This window comes from Myotis brandtii, unplaced genomic scaffold (genome assembly GCF_000412655.1).
Source record: "Myotis brandtii unplaced genomic scaffold, ASM41265v1 scaffold573, whole genome shotgun sequence".
In the NCBI taxonomy this organism is placed as follows: domain Eukaryota; kingdom Metazoa; phylum Chordata; class Mammalia; order Chiroptera; family Vespertilionidae; genus Myotis; species Myotis brandtii.
In genome coordinates, this window is record NW_005370145.1 from 4,209 (window position 1) to 25,634 (window position 21,426).

Here is a 21,426-nt window from a genome sequence, read left to right on the forward strand (position 1 = left end):
TCTCCCTCTCCCTTTCTCTCTGAATTCAATAAAAAATAGATTTTAAAAATTAAGTATCTTTTCCATCATCAATACAAGGAAATTTGGTACAGAATAAATATCCAATACTGATTACAGATGGGGGACTGATAGGCACTGGAGTATACCCTCCTACACCAAATTCCAGCTGTAGAAACAATAGGGACTATAAACAAATGACTATTCTCCAAAACTGAAAAGTGAATGCTTGGAGGAATAGAGAGAACTTGCTAAAAATGGAAATCATACTAGATTAGATTAAAAGGGAACATTGTGGCCCAGAACATTAGCAAGACCGTATAGGGAGGAATATATTTCTCTCCGTCAGAAGGAAACAAGGCCAATGCTCTGAGGTGTGATAGCTGCATGGGAGCCATCGACAGGGAATATGAAGCCATCACACTCAGAATTCCAAATTCCCATGTACCTCACCAGCAGCTCATCCCATCCACTTCCAACTTTCAGTGAAAAGAAATAGACTGCAACCCTGACAGCATACCAGCCCCTCTCCCCAGCTGAGCTGTGAAAGCCAAGACAGCAGTCTTTTCAAAGGAATGGGCAGTGACCCCCAAAAGGGAATTGGAGTCAGTGATTGCTGAAGGTAGGGGTGCAGGTGAGATTGGACACAGTAGAACTGATTGAAAATCTGATGCCCAGCTGGTGTGGCTCAGTGTTTGAGCATCAACCTATGAACCAAGAGGTCACCAGTGTGTTCCCAGTCAGGGCACATGCCTGGGTTGTGGGCTTGATCTCCAGTAGGGGCATGCAGAGGCAGTCGATAGATGTTTATATAGATAAAGGGCCTGCAAAAAGTTATTTGCTTTAGACCCTGTCCATCTCTCTCATCAATGTTTCTATCTCTCTATCCCTCTTTCTTCCTCTCTAAAAAAATCAATAAAAACATATTTTTTAAAAGAAAAAAGAAAGAAAATCTGCATAAAAGCAAATGGTCTCCATATTCCTTTATCAACCCACTCAGGCAATCCTCCCTCCTCCCCAGCAGGAGACTAAAAGTTTATCCTCGGATAGAGCAAGGGGACTCTGGACTTGGGGTATGTCCTATTGAAAACAGAAAATCTAAGTGAAAGCCAACACACTAAATACTGAGTTCCCGGTTCTCTTTCTCCAAATGCTACCGAGAATGCTGATGGTCAGGTTTATACACCCCAATCAGGAAAGTGAGATATCTGTCTCTGGAGAAACCAGCCAATGCAAGAGGACAGACCTGACAATTCTCATACTGAAGTTGTCCTCCCAAATGATCAGGTCTCTGCCCATTCCTTTGAAAAGCCCCACCAATGAGCACAATCACATTTTCTTAAAAATTTTTCAATTACAGTTGACATTCAAAATTATATTAGCTTCAGATGTAGCTAATGGGTAGACATTTATATAACTTACGAAGTGATCCCCCTGATAAGTCTAGTATCCACATGACACCATACGTAGTTTATTACAACATGATTGACTACGTTCCCTCAGCTGTACTTTACATCCCCCATGACTATGTTGTAACTACCAATTTGTACTTTTGAAATGTATTGCCTCCCTCTTAAATGTGAAGAGAAAGCTAAATGTCTGGTGAGACATTTGAAAGAAAAAAGGGATTCAGGAAAACAGGAATAGAAGTTTTTTAAAAAACTGTAATTACCATGTTCAGAAATATTAAAGATTTAGCATCCTTGGAACAAGAACAAAGTGTTTTTCTAAAAGTAACAAACAATAAGAAAAGTTTTAATAGCAGAAAAATTTTAATGCAATAGAAGAGGTGGGGAAGTTGAGAAAGTCTCTAAGAAAATACTAAAAAAGAGCTGGAAAATAGAAGAGATAATATAGGAACTACTGATCAGATGTGTAGGTCACTATATTGTGGGGCTTCTTTGTTATGAAGCTTAGCCTATACTTTCACTAACTGGAATACCTTCAAAATTCTGAGGGAAGTTAATTTCCCATCCAGGAATCTATTTCTAGGCAAATTACCAATCAAATGTGAGTTGAATAATGACTTTTTCAAACATGCAAGATATCAAAAAATGCACCTCTTAAGCACTCTTCCTCAGGAATCTTCTGGAATAGATGCACCTGCAGGCTCCATGTGCACTGGCTGCACAATAAACAAATATGTAAGTACTACCTCACTAACCATTATCCTAAAAATTCGCTGATAAACCACCATTCCTCACATGGGCCTGTGAATTGTGTGATACATTTTTAATCGAGTTGTTTATATAGATAAAGGGCTTGCAAAAATTTATTTGCTTCAGACCCTGTATATCCTAGCAAGAGTCCTAACTAATCAAAGCAACAGACTTTTACAATAATGAGCACACAAGGATTTAAGAATGAAGAGGTCATAAGAGATCAACCAAAGGACTTGTATGTATGCATATTAGCATAACCAATGGACACAGACACTGGGGCGGTGGGGGCTTGCCCTCGGGGGTGAGAGTGGCGGTGGGAAGGGGTCAATGGAGAAAAAAGAGACATATGTAATACTTTAAAGAATGAAGAAGTCATAAGACTGGGGAGTGGATTCATCAGAGTGGTAAGGACAAAAGGTTACACTAAGGGTCAGAGAATGGGTGGTAGCAATATGAATCAAGCTCATGACACTTTCTGGGCTAGTTCACCTCTCCCCTCCTTGAACTTTAGCCCCTCACTTATAAAGCAGGGATAAGATCCACTCTGTTTTGTAAAATTAAAGTAGACACATTCATTCTCTTTTCTCTCTCTCTCTCTCTCTCTCTCTCTCTCTCTCACACACATACCTGGATTGTCAGCCAATTGCCAATTGTTTTTGAAGATGGGGATGGCAGTGTATGAATCTTAAGAAAGTCAATATCTGTGTTGTTGTTTTTTTCATTTTACAGACATTAATATAAAAAAAACAGTGATACCTGAGAATTAATTTTGAAAATCATTTATTTATGTTGGTAAAGTACAATAGGCCTATGACTATTTACAAAACATCCCAGAGCCACTTTGGTTTTGGAAAGCCAGTAAGCAGAGCAGAGGAAAGATGAGACTGAGAGATAAGTTGTTTTACATAATAAACTAAGAATAATACTGACTTTCCTCAAGTATGCCATTAGTGCGGAGGGGAGAGAGGGAGGGAGAGGTGAGACAGCCTGGGAATAAGCAAAAAAAAGGTAAGGTATTTCCACAACAAGGACCTGTGGGTTGGACATGGGGGTACTGGGGAGTCAAGTAGGCCACAGAGCCATTTCTGGTGGCAGGAATGATTGCAAAAAATGTTAAGAATATAGATGGCTAATATGAATCCTTACAGATGATCCTGTCTTTGTTTAAAATTTGATATTTTGTTCATCATGGTTATTTATCTTGATTACTGGGTTTTTGTGGGGCCCCTTAAGTGTTGCACCTGAGGTTAAGTACCACTCACCTCACCCCAGTCCCTGCCCTGGTTATTACCTCTTCAAACCTTCAGTACAAGTCTGCTAGGTGGAACATCTTTGGGTTAGTGATAGCTTTTAAAAATGGTTCAACACAGGATGGAGCAAGAAAGCCATCAACAGTAGACATACATAAAAATTGTCTAAAGTCAGTGTGAACAAGGTATTTGAATCATGTACAATTACATGGTAAACAGAAAGAGAAAGATTAACAGTTTGGGATGGTTAGAGGGTGCTGGCAAGGATCCCAGAGAAGAAATGGAATTTCTCTATCCTCTGTGCCCTCTGCTGGGGCCGCACAACACACTTGTCCTTCAATCTTTACTTCTCAAAAATGGAGTGAGAAGCCCAAGATGTGGTGGGCTGGCCTGGCAGTTCGGTCCTGAAAAGAGAGGCCAAGAACTGGATGTTGGATCCCTGAGGAAAATAGATTCCGGTGGGGCTGGAGGGAGTGAACAGGATTAACCTCTCAACCCCTTTACACAAATGTTGAGAAAGCCAGCTTCAGAACAAGTAAACCCAAGTCATCTAGAGATGCCAATTTCCTGGCGAGGGGATTTAAGAGGCTTATCTTGACACCATGTTTGCTAATGCAAATTGGCTACAAACAAGAATGCCTGGAGTCCATACCTCCTCCACCAATGAAGTTGGGGAGGTAAGAACAAGGCACAGAGCCTCTGGTCCCTGTTCCACTACTTGTTCTGGATGAATCCAACCTTTCATTTTTCTTGTGTCAGCAACCAAGCAGTGAGTACCGCTAGGGAAATCACCCCTGAGCCATGTTTCTCTACCTCTTCCCGCATTTTGCCCCTACAAAGCCTGGAAGACATGTTTTTCCTAATAGCTCTCTGTCCTGGCTCCATGAAACTTTAATATATTAGCATGTCTGTTTATGTGCATGGCCCTTTGGAAGGCCACCAACCACTGTAATAACTAGGACGTTGTTGCCCCACTGTGAGAGTGCACAATCTGAGGCCAGTTCCTTCACATTTTCCAGGTTTTATCTCCTCCCTCGGGGTCTTCTCCTCGTCACTTATCCTCATTCTCCTGCATCCCAGCCTCTCCCTCTCACTGGCTCTGCTGCGCACCCACCTCCAGCTACGGCCCTCTCTCTGTTCCCTTCTGGCCTTATTTCTTGAAAGGCAGGTTGCACTCTGGTCTGCATTCTGCCTCCATCTCTCTACTGAACCTGTTCTCCACAATTTCACAAATGAATTGTGTCTCCTACACACGCATACTCTTTCAGCCAGCAATTCCATGTAACAGAACTTTTAGCAGCACTTGCCTAGGAGATGGCAAAACTGAATGCTGGTGTTCACAACTGTTTCCAGCAAGCCGGAGATGTTAAATAACCATGAATATCGAGTAACAGTGGTATGCCTAATTCTTAGTGGACCTAGGACTTGGTTCAACCGACTGTATACAATCCAGCCGTTGTAGTCAATGTAGCCTGCCTGTCCATGGTATAAGCTTTCAACTTTAATTAGTGTAAACATTATGAACACCCCCTTTGAAAATCCTTGACTTACTCCTCTCCATGACAACTCAGCCAACGGCTTTTCTGGTGTATTCCTCTGTCTGAAAAGTAAAGACAGCTGTGTTGTTTGTCTTTTATTTGTTTGTTTTACTTTGTTCCTGGGTATTTTTCTATTCTGGTAGCCTTTTATCCTTTGCACCCTTTCCTTGGGCTCTAACCCAGAGAAGTGAAACCGTCAAGTTCCCAAGGATGTAGGTACAAACACGCCCTTTGTAGCATTCAGCACAGGTCATACAAGTGGAAACCACTGAATGCTCATCAACAGAGGAATGGCTGGGTGCACTGGGGAGCACCATGCAGCCATTTAAAAGAATGAGTCAGATGCATAACTATTGAGCTGCAGAGGTTTCCAAGAGATCTATCTCTTGAGTGAGAAAAGCAAGCTTCCGGAAAATGTATACAGTGCAGCACAACTCTTTTTTTAAACGACCAAAATCAACTGCTTCTAGAAGTGTATTCATGATTGAAGATGCACCTATGAATCCACAGACTCATGAGCAGACTCCTTGGGCTTGACCTGGGTTTCGCTCTAGAAAGCAGATTTACCTTGCCCTGGCTTACCCCAGCCAGCAGTCCTATTCACTGTAAGCCAAAAGCTTACAATGACTTCTTAGACCAAGAAGATCTAGATTAGGGACCTACCAAGGGCTCCATCTGGTTCCTGGGTGGGTGACAAAGCCTGAGCCCTGAATCATCTTTCTAATGTGTACAAAGTCCCTAACCAGCACTGGCCCACTCCTGTTCCCTGGTTTCCTCCCCTGAGTGCCATGAAGGACCAGGAAATAGCTGGGGTTGAGTGGGATTAAGACAAGAGGGAAGAAGAAGAAGAAAGTGGAACTTCGTGCCTACTGTTCACATAAAATTTTTTAGACTTCTTTTTTTATTTTTTAAATATTTATTGTTGAAAGTATTACATAGGTCCTCCTTTTCCCCCATCCTTTTCCACCTCTTCCAGCCAGGCCCTCACCACCCCATTGTCTGTGTCCATGGGTTATGCATATATGCATACAAGTTCATTGGTGGATCTCTGAGAATTCTGGTAGAGGAAGCAGGCACCATGGTCAGTAAAATGAGGCCATTATAAATATTTACCTGGAATATAAGGAAGACAAAAAGGCTGCATTCACCTGGAAAGGGCAAAGTTCATGAGAACTGTCCATGTATCCTGGGCCCCTAAGTGACTCCATACTGCACCCTAATACCCAGACCCCTAACCCTTCCTGCACCCATTATGAAGGTTGGACAAGAGGAGGCTCTCACTGCCTGCCTCCGTTAGGCCTCCTTCAATATCTGGTGTAACTACGACCCTAATGCCAGGATGCTTGCAACCAGGTTCAGGGAGAGGCAGGGAGCAAGTCTCTGAGCTGTTACTTTTCCAGGTTCTAGGCAGCCTGGCAACCTCTGGTCATTTATTGAAGGACGGCGCTCAGATGCGGAAGAAATCAGGAACTGAAGACTTTCGGGACCATAAGGGGTCTAGCAGCCCAGCCAAGCCTCACAGGCTGGCCTTCCACATGTTGGCCACCGCCTTCTCACGCCCCGGTCCAGAAAAAGGGAAACTTTCCGCTCCGGAAGGGGAAGGCCCACTCACCCCCTCTATCAACCAGCTCTCCAAAAGGCCTGGAGGCCTGGGGAGTGTCCTCATCCTTGCTCCCTCCAACCTGGAGGCTCTTGGCCCCAGGCCTCGCCCGGAGGTTCAGAGGCGCTCTGCCGCATCCATCCTCTAGGCCTCACCCGGGCCAAGGGCCCCTTTATCTTCCCACAGCAGCTCGAACCAGTAGGCGCTGCCCTTCCCCATTCTGCTGGGCAGCTGGCAGGTTGGGGCTCGTCTGGGGCGGAGACTTGGGAGCGCCTGAAAGTAGTGAGGAGGGCGGGGACCCAGACCCATCTTTCAAGGCCCGAACTGCCTTAGGGCATCTAGACTCACGCCGGCGGCCCTGAGCGGCTCCCCCTCGCCATGGGCCGCTACCGCATCTGCGTGGCCACCGGGGCCTGGCTCTTCTCCGGGTCGTTCAACCGCGTGCAGCTGTGGCTGGTCGGGGAGCGCGGGGAGGCGGAGCTGGAGCTGCAGCTGCGGTCAACGCGGGGCCAGGTGGGCGGGGGAAGCGGGGACTCAGACCCCCTGACTGGGCTGGCTGAGTGAGGGCGGGCGGGACGAGGGAGGCTGGGAGCCAATGACAATGCAGCTTCCCCAGCTGGGCCTTCCAGTGAGAAGGGATGCCTGCACCTCTGTGGGTGACAGGTTCAGAGCCAGGGCCCTGGCTGGGTTCAACCCCTTTCCCCCCTCTCCCCTCGGCCCCACCGTGGTCCTCACATCCTCCACTACTTTTCTCCCATTGACCCCAGGCCAGTGTTCCTATGGGATCAATGGTCAAGGTGAAGGACCTCTGAGAGCGCGGGCGCGGTGAGAGCTCAGTTAATGGACAGGGTAGGTGATGGTGCTCAGTGTTCAATTCAAGACACTGTGGGCCTCGCCCGCATCCCTCCTCTTTCTGGTGAGATGGGCGTCTGAGACCCACAGGCACCACAGGTGTTGGGAGGAGGCAATGCTGTCCCTGGAGGCCTTGTCACCAGACTCCGCAGAGGACCCCGCACCCTCAGTTAAACGTCCTCTCCCGGGTCCCCGCTACTAAGTCTCACCAGGTTCTGTCCCCACAGGTGGAGGAGTTTGAACAGGACGTTCCCCAGGACTTGGGGCCACTGCAGTTCGTGAAGTTGCGCAAACACCACTCCCTGGTGGACGACGCCTGGTTCTGCGACCGCATCACCGTGCAGGGCCCAGGAGCCTTAGAGGAGGCCGCCTTCCCCTGCTACCGCTGGGTGCAGGGCGAGGGCGTGCTGACCCTGCCTGAGGGCACCGGTGAGGGGCCGCCTCAGGGAAGTGGGAGCGGGGCGTAGGGAGTAGTGGAGAGGAGGATGGGGGGTGGGGAGGAGGGAGGATTGCACTGAGGATGGTCCTAGACTAGAGGCTTGAAAAAGTGCGTGCTCAGTAGGTTAAGGATGGCCAAGGCAGGCAATGAAGGGAAATTTACACATAAAATTAAAAAGGCTGGAAGTGGGCCTGGACAGGGAAGTGAGTGATGTGTACATCCCACCTCCCAAGAATGTGAGCAGAGGGAATGGGAGGTGCAGCCACGCTGGGAAACAGAAGAGCCAAAGTAAAGTGGAAAGGAATCTCCGTGTGACTGGGAACCAGTTAGGGCAGGGACAGGTAAGGCTAGCACATGTGACCCCTGAGAGGAAGCAGGGAAGGGGAGCAATAAATGATGTGACCACATGGAAAGACACCTGTGAGGGCAGGGAGCACGCTGACTGTTGGAATGAAGGAGGACAGCAAATATTGAATTACTGTGGTAAATAAGAGACAGGAACACAGAGACAAATGGGGGTGAGAACAGGTAAGGCTGGAAACATTACGTATCTGACTTTGATACAGGTGAGTATAAGTACTGATAAGAGCAGGAAGAAGTCAGTAAACACGGACTTCAATAGTAAGTCTAGGAAAGACGAAGTCAGGTAAAGAAAGCAAACAGCTTTTGAGAACAGCTGCAGGTGTGGCAGGTGAGATGCAAGAAGTGAAAATTCACCAAAGCAATATGTAGTAGGAAAACAGGTGTGGGCATAGGGGTGACTAAGATTTAATCACCTTGCCCTAGCCAGTTTGGCTCAGTGGATAGACCCGTGACTGGAATCGGCCTGCGGACCTAAGGATCTGGGGTTCGATTCCAGTCAAGGGCACAGACCTTCATTGCAGGCTCCTCCTCGGCCCAGGTCCTGGTCGGGACTCGTGCAGGAGACAGCCAATCAATTTGTTTCTCTAATATCGGTGTTTCTCTCTGTCTTTCCCTCTCTCTTCCATTCTCCCTGAAAATCAATGGAAAAATATCCTCAGGTAAAGATTTTTTAAAAAAAGATTTTGTCACCTTAATTCAGGTGATTTATCCAACCATAGATATGGATGAAATCGGATCAGGTAGGGAAAGATGGATTAAGGGACAAGAAAATGGTGGCAAACATGACACTTTGGTCTCAAGGCAAGAGACGGGGGCTGAGATAAGTGAGACCAGGAGGGCAAAGCTGGGATAAATGTGTCTGGGGAATCAATGAACTGAGGAACAGACGGAGATAAAAGCAACAGAGCACAACTGAACACAGGGACTACGATACGAAAAGGACGGTGAGGACAGAGCACAGGAACACGCAAAACTGTGTGGCCAATTGTCTTCATGTCTCCCCAGCCCGCCTGGCAGGAGACAATGCATCAGATGTGTTCCAGAAACATCGAGAGAAGGAACTGAAGGAAAGACAGCAAGTATACTGGTGACCACCCACCCATATTAGACCCCAAGTTTCACCCCCCTCTCCTGACCCTGCCCACATCACTGACCTGAACCTTGTCCCCATGTCCTAGCTGGGCCACCTGGAAGGAAGGGTTACCCCTGACTATAGCTGCAGGCAGTGAGGACGATCTACCTCCAAATGTGAGATTCCACGAGAAGAAGAGGCTGGACTTTGAATGGACACTGAAGGCTGGGTGAGGAAAAGCCTGGAGCTCAGAGTAGACTAAGGGCTGGGAGACCCAAGAATGGTGGTAAACAGTGAGGGGCTGAGGAGTCAGCAAAGGGGCTCATGCCTCAATGCCTGTCCTAGGGCACTGGAGATGGCCCTCAAGCGTGTGTACACCCTCCTGAGCTCCTGGAACCATCTGGAGGATTTTGATCAGATCTTCTGGGGCCAGAAGAGCAATCTGGCTGGTCAGTGATTCCCCCAGGTGTCTATAAACCTGTGATGGCCCCTTTTGATGACCTAACCTTCATACTCCGTAGTCCCCAATAAGGCCTTGCCAGATGAGACGTCATCTCAGAGAGGGGCTGGATACAGGGCAATCATATGCCTGAATCATTGGGGTGGTAAACCCACAATATAGTATACAGATGATGTATTATAGAATTATACACCTGAAACTTACATAATTTTATCAACCAATATCACCCCAATAAATTCAATTTTTTTTAAAAGAATATCCTCCTCCTACCCTCCACCCTGACCCCACAGAGAAGGTTCACCAGCGCTGGCAGGATGATGAGTTTTTTGGCTACCAGTTCCTCAATGGCGCCAACCCCATGCTGTTGAGACGCTCCACCTCTCTGCCCTCCCGGCTGGTGCTGCCCTCAGGAATGGAAGAGCTTCAGGCCCAGTTGGAGAAAGAACTCCAGGTATCTCCTCCCACCCTACATTGTTCTCTCCTTGTCTGTGTGGGGAGAAGTGGTGAAGAGGAGGAACCAAAAGTGAGTCTGGGAAGGGAGGCTGTGGTAACTCTTGTCCTTGGGTGAAGAGTCCTGTGCTGGTAAAAAACCTAGAGATGATAAAACATGTAGGAGAAACTATGAGGAACTCCCAGCATGGATGTCCAAGGTGCATGCAGGTGGGGCCAGACATGTTAACTGGGACAAACACATTCCCAGTGTTCATGGGCAGAAAGAAGGGTGAAGAATTCACTGTCAGCCCAGCAGTGTGGCTCAGTGGTTGAGCATTGACCTATGAACCTGGAGGATAAGGTTCAATTCCTGGTCAGGGCACATGCCCAGATTGCTGGCTTGCTCCCCAGTAGGGAGCATGCAGGAAGCAACCAAGCAATGATTTTCATCATTGATGTTTCTCTTTCTCTCTCTCCCTCTCCCTTCCTCTCTGAAATCAATAAGAGTATATTTAAAAAAAAAAAAAAAGAATGCACTGTCAGGTGGGGGGGAATTGAGGAGGTTTCCTGGAGGAGGAAGCTGGATACAGAAAAGATGAGTTGGATGTAAGGCAGACAAACAAAGCAGGATGTGAGCGTGTCCATGTGCATGTGTCTGGATTCCATGGCAATGATAGTCAAGGAACCTCTGAGGATTACTTGGCAAAGGAGGTGAAATTTGGACAGTGAGTGAAAGAGCGTTTGCTGAGCTGATGGGCACCCAACACAGGGAGCAGAGCGCTAGGGGATGTTGGGGGAGGGGCACAGCCATCTTGACAATGGGAGAGTTTGCAATGCCTGCAATGCAAACTGGACTGAGGCCTGGTTCTAAACCCAGACCTGCTACCACAAAACCTGCACAAGCCATCAACCCACACCAGGTTGTTTCTTCATTTATTTAAAACTAGAGGCCCGGTGCACAAATTCGTGCACGGGTGGGATCCCTCCGCCTGGCCGGCAATCAGGGCCGATTGGGGGTGGGGAGGGCAGCTCCAGGGGAGGGGCTGCAGGAGGTTGGCCGGCCAGCCAGGGGGAGGGACCACGGGAGGTTGGCTGTGGGAGCACACTGACCACCAGGGGGCAGCTCCTGCATTGAGCATCTGCCCCCCAGTGGTCATAGCAACTGGTCAACTGGTCGTTTGGTCATTCGGTTGCTTAGGCTTTTATATATATAGATGAAAGGAATTGGACAAGATGCTCTGGTTCTGACAATAGGGCTCTGGTACTAATATAGGATGATGGCAAGACAATAGATAAATATCTTTATTTTTTAATTAAATTTATTGGAGTGATATTGGTTAATAAAATTAAGTATCTTTATTTATTTATTTTTTAATATATATTTTATTGATTTTTTACAGAGAGGAAGGGAGAGGGATAGAGAGTTAGAAACATCGATGAGAGAGAAACATCGATCAGCTGCCTCCTGCACACCCCCTATTGAGGATGTGCCTGCAACCAAGGTACATGCCCTTGACTGGAATCGAACCTGGGACCCTTCAGTCCGCAGGCCGACGCTCTATCCACTGAGCCAAACCACTTAGGGCAAATTAAGTATCTTTAAATGTCTTGCCTCCTTTGCCCTGTCTCTGTAGATTTTGAATTCTAACTATGGATATGTTCAACTTTTCCCCAGAAAGGTTCCCTGTTTGAAGCTGACTTCATCCTTCTGGATGGAATTCCAGCCAATGTGATCCGAGAAGAGCAGCAGTACCTGGCTGCCCCCCTTGTCATGCTGAAGATGGAACCCAGTGGGAAGCTGCTGCCCATGGTCATCCAGGTGAGGCACCGCCTCCCCACACTGCTCTCTGTTCATCCTAATCTCTGCTCCCAGGGACCCAGCCCTCTGGCTTTTGGTTCCCAAATTCAATCCTCACTCAGTGAGACGTGTCCTCATGTCAGTCTTTGCTTGCAGCCTGGTTTTCCCTGACTCACCCAACTGGAAGTACCTGTTCAAGAGTCATAATGGCCTCTTGGAGTTCTCACCCTGTACTCAGTGGTTCTCAAACTTTAGAGTGCGTTAGAACCACCTGAAGGGCCAGTTAAAACACAGGTTCTGGGTCCACCACCAGATTTTCTGATTCAGTAGATCTCGGGTGGGGACTGAGAATTTGCCTTGCTAACACGTTCCAAAGTGATGCTGATGCTGCTAGTTTGGGAACACACTTTGAGAATCACTATTTACTCTCTCAGTTGCCTTGACTCTAAATACACATTGTTTCCTGAATATCTTTTCTCCCAAAGTTCTCAGTTAGCAAATACTGTCAATTATCTAACACATCCAGTTTCTCCTTTTCAATCCTCCCACCCTAACTCAGAACCTCACCACAGTTCTCCCAAACCACTGTTAGAATCTCCTTACTGGACTTCTGCTTCTGACTCTCCTGCATTCAACCTGACCATCATGGCACTCATATGGCCGCACAGCCAGTGAGAGGCAGGGTGGAAGGGTCCTCGTTCCTCCTAGATTATAACTTCCTGGAAAAGAATAACCTTACTCAGTTCCCTCTGTTTCCCCAGGAATGGTGACCATAATGTCCTTCATAAAGTGGAAGTTCAATAAACATTCAATTTCTTTTTCCCAGATCCAGCCTCCCAACCCCAGCTCCCCGACCCCATCACTGTTCCTGCCTTCGGATCCTCCACTTGCCTGGCTCCTGGCAAAGATCTGGGTACGAAATTCAGATTTCCAACTTCACCAGCTCCAATACCATCTGCTGAACACTCATCTGGTGGGTGAAGTCATTGCTGTCGCCACCATGAGGTGCCTCCCAGGACTGCACCCTGTCTTCAAGGTAAATCCTCTACCCTCCATGTCCCATCTTGCTCAGATCCAAGAGGGGAAATGGCCAGTATCACATGATACTGCAGCAGCAAAAAATGTTTACATCCATTTGTGAAAGAAAGAGGGAAGAAAAGGAAGACTGTGTCAATATTTTAAGACTTGCGTTTTAATTGCATCAAGTCACTTAATGTTTCTTCAGGACATGTTATAAGGGAACCCTCTGAAATTCCAGAGACCTGACCATCTAGCAATGAGCCTGGAGTATTACTGGAATATTGTTAGTAAAACAAAACCCTTGCTCCTGTCTTAGGAGATTTATTGTTTATCCAGGAAGACAAGTGATGCCCATAAGAACTAACCAGTGAATAATATCTAGAACTAGAATTTGAAATCACAAGACAGCCTATAAACACTATAGTATTGACAGAGAATGTCCTACCCCAACTGAGGAGTCTGCTGTAGGAATGGATCAAAAGGCAAGGAGAGCACTCCAGTAGGTTACTTATACCTGCCCAGGAAATAGGTGGAGAAAGACATGCAAGGTGGTTACAGGAATGACAAGAAAACAAATCAAAGACTTGGAGGAAACAGCAGGTGCACATGACTTCAAATAAGACCGAAGAGAGAAAGGTCACAGGTCTAAGCTGTAACACCTAAGAGTCCACAGGATGGGTGGGTTGTAATTTTATAAGAGAGTGAGCTCAGTATCTACTGCCAGGCAAAAGGCAGCAAAATAAGACTTGTGCTTGCTTGAAAGTATTCTCAAAATCTTTTTTGTTGTTGTTGTTAATCCTCACCTGAGGAAATTTTTCTATTGATTTCTAGAGAATGGAAGGGGAGGGGAATAGACAGACAGAAACATAGATGTGAGAGAGAGATATGGATTGGTTGTACACACCTGGGGCTGGGGATGGGGCCTAAACCGAGATACATGCCCTCGACCGGAATCAAACCCAGGACCGACGCTCTATCCACTGAGCCAAACTGGCTAGGGCTATTCTCAAAATCTCGATGACACTTTAGGTATAAGGAACATGGCAGAGAAGGGACAATACTGATACAAGCTTATGATCCAGAGCAACTGCCAAAAACAGCAGAGTCATGAGAGAAAGACAGTTTGGAAACAAACACAAAGCAAACACAAGTTGTTTAGTGTCAGGTCCACAGAGTTTGAAATGTTGGCAAGATATGCAAATGAGTATCTGGATAAGGAGAACTGAACTGTGTTTCAAGCTGGGGATTTACACCCTGACCCCCAAACCTGCCCAACATTAGCTATGGCCTCATTGAGTCTGGGGTAACATAGACGAGATGGAATCTGTGTGATTAATAGAATCTTAGATTTTACTGACCTCATGGTGCTCCTGCATCACAATCTGCTGCTCACCCCCCTTTACTAGTTCATCCCTCTCCACACCTCCATCCACTCACCAAAACAGCTTCATCTCCTGGCAAACCGCTGAGCTGTTATCAGGACACACAGGAGAACGAACCTGTAATGTAGGCAGGCTCTGGATTCAGACTGCCAGCATCTAATCCTGAATCCTGGCCTCAGAACTGACCAGGGGCTTGCTTCAGTGTCCTCATCTCTAAATGAGGACAACAGGAGCTCCACCGAGGGTTGATGAAGGATAAAACGACATAACAATGTAACACAGGCTGAAAGCTAGAAAAACCATTAGTTCCTGATATTATTGTTACTCTTATTAGGAATCGATTGTCCTCAGGTATCTTCTCTCCTCATGTGGACTTTGGACTTTCTATGACAACTCAACCTCTTTCATCAACTTTCTGAAAAGTTTCAGACTGTGAGCTGCTTTGACATCTTGACACCAGAGGTATCACATTCCCTGTGTCCAGCATGAACTCAGATAAATACCAACACTACAGAAGACCTGTATATAAACTGGGTGGAAATGAACACAAAATAGTCTGAGATAAAAAGAAATATACATCCTCATGTAGCCTTTTTTAACACTTCAGGAAAGCTCTTGTTTAAAAAGCTATTAAAAATAACTGCCTAAGGGGACCGTGCAGCCCCCGTGTTGCTTCAGTAGGTAGCTTAGAATGCCTCCTTTTATTCTGACTAAAGGTATTCACCCCCTAAAAGCCAACTGTGAAGCGACCAGAAGATAAGAGTGTGGCTTTGATAATGAGTAAAGAGGTAATTATGAGTTATGAAGATGCAAATGATAGAAATATAAAAGAAAATCAAAAGGGGCTGACTCTTCAAAATCAAACACTGAAGGTGGAAATAATGAAGATAAATGACAACAGCTGAGACCTGAGGACTTCTGTGTGTACTCTACCCTCTTCATACGTCACTCACCTAAGCATCACCACTGCCTCCCGAGATAAGAAACCCTATTATCACCCCCTGTTGGCAGATGAGGTGACAGATAGGGGATGAGACAGATTATTATTAGAGGGTCCAGTACCTTGGGCAAGGATCCAAGTGTAGATTGAGACCCAGGGAGGTCTAGCTCCAGAGCCTGACTCACAGGGGAGTAAAGAGCATGAGAATGAGTGACCAGAGAAGTAGAAGGAGGCCAGCCTGCAAAGGCGCTAGCAAGGAGGAAAGCATCAAGAGGACAGGAGGCCACCATGCTGAGCGCCACTCCCTGATAAAGAAGGGCCCAAGCACGTCCTCCATAAACCACTCCTCCAACCTTCTCCATCCAGCTCCTGATCCCACACACCCGCTACACCATAGAGATCAACACACGGGCGAGGACCCAACTCATCTCAGAGGGCGGTGTGTTTGATAAGGTAAGGAGGTAATGGAATGTGGGGCCATCTAACTGCTGTCACGTTCAAGATCCCAGACCAACCTGTGTGAATGCCCTGACCCTTAAACCCAGGAGTCTGTCCCTTTATACCCATGTCTTTAAATGTGAGAACCCCACGTCTGAACCTCCTGTACACTATGCTCTGTCTTCTTCCTCAAGGCCTCTCATCTCTCTTGTCCCAGGCTGTGAGCACTGGTGGAGGCGGCCATGTGCAGCTGATCCGGCGGGCCATGGCTCAGCTGACCTACCGCTCCCTCTGTCCTCCTGACGATCTGGCTGACCGGGGCCTGCTGGGCATCCCAAGTGCCCTCTATGCCCATGATGCTTTACGGCTCTGGGAGATCATTGCTCGGTGGGTGAGAGTGGGAGCTGAGAAATGACAATGAAAATGGGGCTTTGGCCTGAGGTCATCATGGGACAAAAGGAACATGAAACAAGAAGGTCCAGACGGGAGGAGCAGAGGACTCAATCCTGGGAGAGATGAGGGACAGTGAGGAGACAGCGAGTAGGGTCTGATAAGGAAGAGACTAGGATGGGGGTAGACAGCCTCGGCTGGGATAGCTGTGGATGGGGAGACTGGGGGATCTGGAGAAATCAGGGTTTTTGTTCCAACTGTGTCCATTTTATCTATCAACCATGTATGGAGAATTTCTACAAGTGACCAAATTTCATTCCTTTCTACACTAATGTCTCAAAAGACAAGTCTTAAAGGATCTACACTCAGACATAGTAAGAGTGTGTTGGACAGAGGCCACAGAAAAGGAGTAGAGGTCAGAGGCTACAGCCTTGTACTCTCAAGGAGCTCAGCTCCCTTCTCCTCTGGGCAGGTACGTGGAAGGGATCGTCCACCTCTTCTACCACGGGGATGACGTCGTGAGAGGGGACCCTGAGCTGCAGGCCTGGTGTCGGGAGATCACTGAGGTGGGACTGTGCCAGGCCCAGGACCGAGGTGAGATCCCTCCCCAGAGAAGAGAACTCCTTGGACACTCTTCCCAGAGCCCCTTGTCAGCCTTGCCCTTCTAGGGACATGATCCCAACCCTTCATCCCCCTCTCACCCTCCACACATGAAGCATCTGGATCTCATTCCCACCTCCTAAGTCTCAGGACAATCCTAGAAACTCAAGGATTATCCTCCTCAAAGACCCTGACCATCAACTTTTATGTCCTTCCCCCTTGTCTAGTCACAGATGCCCCCAACCTGCCACAGCATGGGGCCCAGTGGGTCCAGAACCACAGCCAGTGGGGGATCTGGCCAGGCCCTACTGGGGCTCACATCTCTCTTCATAATGTCTATTTTCCTGCCTGAGGATATGAATGGGAAGATTTTCCCACCAAATCCCACAATGACCCACTCTGGTTTTCCTTTCTTATCCTGTCTGCTACTGTCCAGCACACACAGAGGGTCCAGGCATACTGCACACTTTACCACAGTACACGGTCATTCCAGGTGCAAGCTCAATACTATACCTTTGGCTCAAATCTAAACTCAGTTCCCTGTCCCTTGGTGCTCACATTCCTTTGCCAATCTGTCCTCCCCCGACCCCTGCTGGGATCTAGTCACTGGCTTAAGATCTAGTCATTAGCTTTAGCATACCCGAATCACATTTAACTGCTGGGGAAGAAACTGCTTTTCTTGAGCTCTCCTAGGTTCATCCTCGTCTCTCTAGCACACGTGGACCAACCTGGACTGCTTCAAATCGTCCTTCAGTCCCTGCTCCTCACACTTCACCCCAACATCTCTACCTCTGTAGGACACCTACAGACATTTACTGGGGAGCCATTGTGGTCAGACCCGGGAGATGCAGTGAGCAATAAGCCAACACCTATGCTCTGGAGGGGCCTCTCCCTGCAGAATCTGAGGCAGCACCATCCCCACCCTCCCAGGACCAAACTCTCTAGGACAGGGGTCCTCAAACTTTTTAAACAGGGGGCCAGTTCACTGTCCCTCAGACCGTTGGAGGGCCGGACTATAGTTTAAAAAAAACTATGAACAAATTCCTATGCACACTGCACATATCTTATTTTGAAGTAAAAAAACAAAACGGGAACAAATACAATATTTGTATTTGCATGTGGCCCGCAGGCCATAGTTTGAGGACCCCTGCTCTAGGACATCTCAATACTGCTCCTTAGGCTCCACATGCCCCCAAGTCTCTACTTCCTCTGCCTGGCCATCTTTTCCCCAACTATTACCAACTACGTTTGGAAAATACAACCTCCACATGTTAACTTTAACCTCCCAACTAACGGCCTCTCATTCTCTCTCCCTCAGTTCTCATAGATGACTTTTGCCTAATTTTCCCAACAGACTTGTAGAGGAAACGTGTTAAGATTAAAAACTGTCAGAAATTAGCAGTCAGGATCCCAAGTTCAAGGTCAGCCTCTGCCTTTTCCCAACTGTGTCTGTCTTATCTATAAAAGGAGAGTGATTATACTTGTTCCACTTAACTGATAGGGTGATTGGGCAGCCTGGGATAAGCTTTGTAGAAAGCCTCTCTTGGCTGTGACACTAGAAATCATGACTTCTCTTATTCCTCACATTGTAATTGGGAATAGGGGGGAGCAACCCTAAATTCTTAACCATTTTTTAAGGCAGAAGATATTTGATCACTTAACCCTTTCAGCCCCCAACCCTTCCATAATGACAATAATTATTTATTAAGCAGTAATATCAATATTTGATACAGAATCTCATTTAGAAGGTAAGTATCATCCACACTTTATAGGTGAAAAAATTGAGGTCAGAGAGTTAATTGGCTTAAGGTACCCAAACTGGATTGCTTGAGCCTAAACTGAAACTGATGTCTGATGCAAATATATTTGAATAAATGAACCAACACCCATCAATTCCAAAACGCAGACATCAACCTTTATTTCTCTCCTCTCATGCTGTAGCCTCTAAATCCTGTTCCTTTCCTCCCCAGGTTTCCCTGTCTCCTTCCAGTCTCTGAATCAGCTCTGCCATTTCCTTACCATGTGTGTGTTCACGTGCACAGCCCAGCATGGGGCCATCAACAAGGGCCAGGTATGGACAGATGAAAGCCCAGGTCCCGAAAGCAAGTGGATACCCAAGGGAGATAGGGGTTCAAACCCTAAGTGCCAGGATCCTAGGTTTGTACTTTCTTTCCCCAGCTGGACTGGTATGCCTGGGTGCCTAATGCCCCATGCACAATGCGAATGCCCCCACCCACCACCAAGGAAGATGTGACAATGGACACCGTGATGGGCTCACTCCCTGATGTCCAACAGGCCTGTCTTCAAATGACCATCACATGGCATCTAGGTCGACGCCAGCCAGACATGGTAAGTGAGGACTCTGGGGAAAGAGAAATGATTATGGAAGGGGAACATCAGAGTGAGGGGCTAAGGGCTAAGCTCTAGGTCAGCAATGGCGAACCTATGACACCTCTGACACGCGAACTCATTTTTTTGGTTGATTTTTCTTTGTTAAATGGCATTTAAATATATAAAATAAATATCAAAAATATAAGTCTTTGTTTTACTATGGTTGCAAATATCAAAAAATTTCTATATGTGACACGGCATCAGAGTTAAGTTAGGGTTTTTCAAAATGCTCTAGGTGCTTCTGCCTTCAAACTAGAAACTGACTGATCCTTTGTTCGTTCTTAGGTTCCTCTGGGGCATCACAAAGAACAGTATTTCTCGGGATCCAAGACCAAAGCTGTACTAAACCAATTCCATACAGATCTGGAAAACTGGGAGAGGGAAATGACAGCCCGGAATGAGCAACTTGACCTTGCCTACGAATACTTAAAGCCCAGCAACATAGAGAACAGTATCACTATCTGAGCTCTATGGTGCCCCCACCTGGAAAACTTCAGCTCTCCAAAATAAATTCTCTGCATCAGTAGCCCACTGGCCCAGGCAGGGTGGTGGTGGTGGGGAGAGTGGGGTGCTAGGAGGGAGGGGGAGGCAGCAAACCTTTTCACAAAAAAGCCAAATAAAAATTGTATGGTTTGTAGGCCACACAGACTCTGTCACTACTCAACTCCCAGTGTAGCAAATGGGACAATATGAAAATGAATGAGTGTGAATGTGTTCCAATAAAACTTTATTCATGCTCAGTGAAATGTGAACTTCACGTGTCACAAAATATTCTTCTTTTGTTTTACAACATTTAAAAATACAAAAACAAAACAAAACTAACACCCCTGTGCTTTGCTAGAGACGTGCACAGGCTGCAGGCTGAATGTGGCCCTCAGGGACAGTACCTGGACAAGGCTGCCTGATCTGGCCTGAAGCACTGACTCTACTTGCAAACATCCAGAGAATGCTCTCAGGGGTGGGTGGGGGGATTTCTTGGAGAAATGAACTACCTCAACTAATTCTCCTTTCCCAGGAGCTAGACTTCATGCTTGGTGGGCAACTTAAAAATTCCTGATTCTGTTCTTTCCCAACTTTCCCTCCACCGCTATTCACACACCTACCCCCAAAAGTCCTGGAATACGAAAGGTGCTCCTAGAGCAGACTAAAATCTTTTGGTTTCCTTCCCCAAATAGTCTCAAACAAAAGAGACATGAAATTCATGTCTCAAGGCCATTTTCCCAGTCCCTTTAGTACACTGCAGTCACTACCTGTGATCCAGGTTCTATGTTCTCTCTCATTACCCTTTTCAGAACAATATGCACAAGATAAGTGAAAAAGTACCACAAAATTATACTGACCACGGTTTGTTTGTCGTGGGTTCAGAATGGCCCCTCTCAATCATGCTTTGATCACTGTCTTCACTAGGCTGGGTACAAGCTCAGAACAGAACTGTGTTCTTCAAACATGCATTTCCCTGAGTGATTATTACAAACCTGCCTCTTACCAGTGAAGTATACAAACTTTTTCTTTGGAGTGAATGACTTCCTCATATTTTTAAAGTCGTGTCCCCTACCTTATTCAAAGGGCCTATCATCCGTTTCCTTCGTTTGCAGGAGGGAAGCAAAGTGATGTTTTGTGTATTATTTCTTTCTCCAGTACAATTAGCAGGACCACGCACCTTCACAACCTACTCACAGTCTACTTTCCCTAGGCTTTTCCTGACGCCCATATTTTTCCTGGATTTGGCACCCAAAACCTCTTAGTATTCCATGTTTGGTAGCAAACGTCACTCAAGTATTCCCAATGCCCAGAACGCTCCGCCATTTGAAAGCGTTCTGGCCACAACCGTCCGCTTGACCTCAGGAAGGGTCTCATGACCTTGTACTGCGCCGGAATATCTCTTTTTAAGGGTCGGGATGCGCGGGGAAACGGGCGTCCTCTCTCGGCGTGAATTTCTATGTCCCCCACAGGATAGATACCACCCGAAAGTACAGCATCTGAGGGGGAAAGTCGGTTCCAATCCCCTGCTACAGGGAGCCCACCTCCAAGGTGACCAGGAGCTCCGCAACCTAGACGCCTTCCCCAAAACCAGCCGCTGGGGGCTCCTCGTCATGTGACCTGCCAAACCGGATCACGTGACGTTCCGGCTCCTTCCATTGCAACCTGGAAAGCGGGGGGAAACCAAGAAACATTAGGCACTTGCCCTTCCCATACTCGCGCCCCGGATACATGGGTCAGTGAGGGACTACGAGGAGCTGCTTGGTGTCCGACGCCGCCTTTGGCCACCAACGCCTGGAGGACAGCCCCCGCCGCCCGGTGT

At 47.1% G+C, this 21,426-nt stretch overlaps 1 protein-coding gene across 3 annotated transcripts; it reads left to right on the forward strand.

Moving 5' to 3' along the window:
* The first annotated feature begins 1,981 nt into the window (after nucleotides 1-1,981).
* Nucleotides 1,982-19,876, forward strand: ALOX12 (arachidonate 12-lipoxygenase). Of its 3 annotated transcripts, none has more exons than XM_014549902.1 (14): nucleotides 1,982-2,141; nucleotides 7,627-7,828; nucleotides 9,207-9,288; nucleotides 9,380-9,502; nucleotides 9,619-9,722; nucleotides 10,024-10,184; nucleotides 11,841-11,984; nucleotides 12,790-12,999; nucleotides 15,672-15,758; nucleotides 15,961-16,130; nucleotides 16,606-16,727; nucleotides 18,704-18,804; nucleotides 18,912-19,082; nucleotides 19,410-19,876. In XM_014549902.1, the coding sequence occupies exons 1-14, from the start codon at nucleotides 2,052-2,054 to the stop codon at nucleotides 19,587-19,589; spliced, it is 1,947 nt and encodes a 648-aa protein (XP_014405388.1). In that variant the 5' UTR covers nucleotides 1,982-2,051; the 3' UTR covers nucleotides 19,590-19,876. The 3 variants fall into 3 exon arrangements, with proteins under 3 accessions (XP_014405388.1, XP_005878765.1, XP_014405389.1); XM_005878703.2 differs by lacking the exon at nucleotides 1,982-2,141 and adding an exon at nucleotides 6,054-7,060; XM_014549903.1 differs by lacking the exons at nucleotides 1,982-2,141; nucleotides 15,672-15,758 and adding an exon at nucleotides 6,054-7,060.
* Nucleotides 19,877-21,426: the final 1,550 nt, after the last annotated feature.

What these genes read in the sequence shown, in the direction of transcription:
- ALOX12 (XM_005878703.2), top strand. Translation starts at nt 6,926, where the DNA reads ATGGGCCGCTACCGCATCTGCGTGGCCACCGGGGCCTGGCTCTTCTCC. An exon ending in GAATGGACACTGAAGGCTGG is followed by an intron (nt 9,503 to 9,618) that starts GTGAGGAAAAGC and finishes TGCCTGTCCTAG; the next exon opens with GGCACTGGAGATGGCCCTCA. An exon ending in GTGCCAGGCCCAGGACCGAG is followed by an intron (nt 16,728 to 18,703) that starts GTGAGATCCCTC and finishes TTTCCTCCCCAG; the next exon opens with GTTTCCCTGTCTCCTTCCAG.